At 35.8% G+C, this 3,462-nt stretch overlaps 1 protein-coding gene across 1 annotated transcript; it reads left to right on the plus strand.

Moving 5' to 3' along the window:
- The first annotated feature begins 231 nt into the window (after nt 1–231).
- Nucleotides 232–1,161, plus strand: LOC124232252 (olfactory receptor 4P4-like). The gene has a single exon (XM_046649215.1). It carries the CDS (start codon nt 232–234, stop codon nt 1,159–1,161), a length of 930 nt encoding a protein of 309 aa, XP_046505171.1.
- Nucleotides 1,162–3,462: the final 2,301 nt, after the last annotated feature.

A 3,462-nucleotide genomic window follows, 5' to 3' on the forward strand; every position in this document is an offset into this window, starting at 1 on the left:
TATAAAAGCTCCAGACAAAAAATATACTCATTAAAAATAATTAGATCTGTAATGATGTGCTTAATATAAACTGGATTTAAAAGATTAAGTCTAATAAATCCTGTATGACCTACATGTTTTCTTTATGTATAAATCTCTCCAAAACTTAAGGAGTGATATTGAAGATGTTTTATGTTCTGTGCATTTCAGATGAATTCTGTTTGCTGTGTACTCTGAACCCAATTGAACATCATGGAAAATCAGAACAATGTCACAGAATTTGTTTTCATGGGACTGTGGGGAAATAAACAAATAGAGCTACTCTTCTTTTTCTTGTTCTTCCTCTGTTACTTGGCCGTCTTAATGGGGAACATCCTCATCTTACTCACAATCACTTGTAGTCATCTAATTGAAGAACCAATGTACTACTTTCTCTGCCACCTTTCCCTCATGGACCTCTGCTACACCTCCACCGTGGTCCCTCGGCTAATCAGGGATTTAGCTTCAGTAAGAAAAATTATTTCCTATAACAACTGTATGACCCAGCTCTTCACTGCCCACTTGCTGGCTGCTGTGGAGACATTCATCTTGGTGTCCATGGCTTTTGACCGCTATGTTGCCATTGTCAAGCCTCTGCACTACATAATCATCATGAACATGCAGAGGTGTAAAATGCTGATCATCATGGCCTGGGTTGTGGGGTTTTGGCACTCTATTGCTTTACTGCTCATGGTATTCAATTTACCTTTCTGTGATCCTAATCAGATAGATCACTACATATGTGATGTGAAGCCTCTTTTGAAACTGGTGTGCAAAGATATTCATGTTGTTAGAATCTTGGTCATTGTTAATTCAGGGATTGTGGTAGTTGTTATTTTTCTTGTCCTAGTAGCTTCTTACATACTCATATTATATAATCTCAGGACACACTCTTCTGCAGGACGACGCAAAGCTCTGTCGACCTGTAGCTCTCACATCATGGTTGTAGTTTTATTCTTTGTGCCCTGTATCTATACCTATGTTCTACCTGCAGGGAGTGAGAACAGGGATAAGGAAATTTCTGTGTTTTACACAGCAATTGCCCCCATGCTGAATCCTCTCATCTATACCCTGAGAAATATGGAGATTAAAATTGCCATGCTGAAGGTATGGTCTCAAATGGTACATTCAAAATTAAAGTGACTAAGATGATATGTGTTGTATTTTTGATCCTGTGTCCTCAAAGCATTTATCGTTTGAGATCTTTAGGAAGTGTTTATGCTCTTTTAGGGGTAGTTGGACTAAATTACCTCAGACAATATATGAGCCCAAGCAACAAGTTACTGTGAGTCAGAATGCCATCTTTACTTTAAAGGGTCCAAATAGTTCAAGGTGTGACTACTTCAATTTGAGGAACTCAAGAAATGTCCTTCCAAAGCACATCTCTGATCATATCACTGCCCTCTCCAAAAATTGATATGCAACTCTATTTTCTTTGAAATATAATCAAACATTCTCACTTGTTTATCAGAAACTTCCAAAACTGGTCTAACTTGCTAGTCTCAGAAGTCACTACACTGGAAGAAAGTATGGTGTTACAATGATAGGCTTTAGGGTTTATGGGAAATGGGCGGTACTGACTCTAGTTTTTATCTCTTTGTCTTAGAAATTTGCTTTAATTATATGTCTCCATTTTTAAATATCTGTAAAATGGAGTAATATTATATGTCATAAAGATGTAATGTTACTCTGGCTAACACGTCAAGTTTAGCATTGTATGTGGCATACCTAACTCCTGTTAGGTCATTTTTCACTTTCTCTACCTTTCATCCCGCATTTCCCTTTGCTTGGATGCTTTCATCCAGCTACACTGAACCCCTCTACATTCTCCAAACACTCTCTAAAATCTCTCACTTCTGTGGCTTTATCTCCCCTGTTTCCTCTATTTATAATGCCTCTACCCCTACAGTTTAGTGTACATTTCTTACGTACAGTTCATGTTTCTCTTATTTTCTTATTCATGAAGATTTTGCAGATCCATAAACAGACCAGAAGTATTTCTGATTCCTGCCCTGTTTTTTTGTGTTGCTATTCATCTGTACATTCACTCTATTTCAAATAATCCTTTGCCCTGTAATAGTCTGTCTTCTTATGAACTGTATTTTTCTACTTTGACTGAGCCAGGTTATGTGCTATTTCTTAGCTTTTCTTTGTATCTCTCTTTTTTCTAGCAATAAAGCCAGCACAAATTAAAATGTAAATAAAGTTACTGAACTATATTCAAAGATACTATCTTCTCTTTTTTTTTGACTTTATATGTTGTTCTCACTTACCTAGAACTTGTCCTTTTGTTTTTAACAATCATACATTAATAGTAAAATAAGTAATGTCAGAAAGGCTAAAAGTTTAAGCTAAACATCATGTGTCTATCAGTGAGGGAATGAAATTGATCAGACTCTAAGCCCACTGTAATGTCTTCTAACCTACTTATTTTCTGCAGTAAGGAGACACTACTATTTTAATTGTTGTTTACTCCCTTGTCCATTGAATCACATAACCCAGTCTCAGCTCTGTGCTTTGGTTCCCACTTGTCCAGACATTTCTCTCTGCCCAGGCACTTGTCTTCTCAGCAGAATGGCTGCATTACGTACATACAGTTTCCTTGATTGAGTTACTTCAGCCCCACAGACAAACACAAAATCCAGGAAAAATCAGAGAGAGAGCAGTGTTTGTCTTTAGGGCCAAACACCCTCCTTTTAGTGTCTTAATCTTTAAAACCTTTCACATATCTAATAATATTTTTGTTCTCCTGGATCCACCCAAACCTCTGGTATATGATGGGAAAACATTTTGTCCATCCCATAGCATTGTCCATAGCTTTGGCAAATTATTCGTAGTTCTGTTTGATCTGGTTTAATGTAGAATTGTTTGAAAGCGTATTTGGATTTTTTTAAAGTATAGAAACGTGGTGTGTTAAGTGTACCTGTGTACGTGTGCGGGTTGTGTTGTGTGTATATGGTATGGGGGGTTTTGTGGCTCTTGTGAAAAGGCCACAGGAAATTCTCATGCCATCAGAAGGAATGCTATGAAACAAAACCACACAAAAATATTATTTGTTTTCTTTTCTCAAATGTATACAAGATGTTTGTCAAAACCATAATGATATTATATATTAACGTCACAAAATATATTGAACCAAGGTAAGTTGTCTACTTGCTATGCACTATTTCTAAGATTCACTTTCCAGCCTGCATCACAATATCTAATACCTTAAAAAAAATTGTCAAGTTAATGTGTAGAAGAATTTGATAAAATATTTTCCTCAGCATGTGAGTGCAAACAGAATATTTAAGAAACATTTATGGTATTAAATATGTAATTTAATCAATTCTATCTATTTATATACCAATTTATTAGTAATTTACAAACCTACCTTACTAAATGTTTTTAAAGGAATACCTTAATCGGTTACTGAACACTCACATTAGAGAGACACACTATTTA

The sequence above is a fragment of the Equus quagga genome, unplaced genomic scaffold, assembly GCF_021613505.1.
Source record: "Equus quagga isolate Etosha38 unplaced genomic scaffold, UCLA_HA_Equagga_1.0 HiC_scaffold_3869_RagTag, whole genome shotgun sequence".
Taxonomy (NCBI): domain Eukaryota; kingdom Metazoa; phylum Chordata; class Mammalia; order Perissodactyla; family Equidae; genus Equus; species Equus quagga.

Bases quoted from the DNA above. Each gene is read 5' to 3' on its own strand.
- LOC124232252 (XM_046649215.1), top strand. From the start codon at position 232: ATGGAAAATCAGAACAATGTCACAGAATTTGTTTTCATGGGACTGTGG.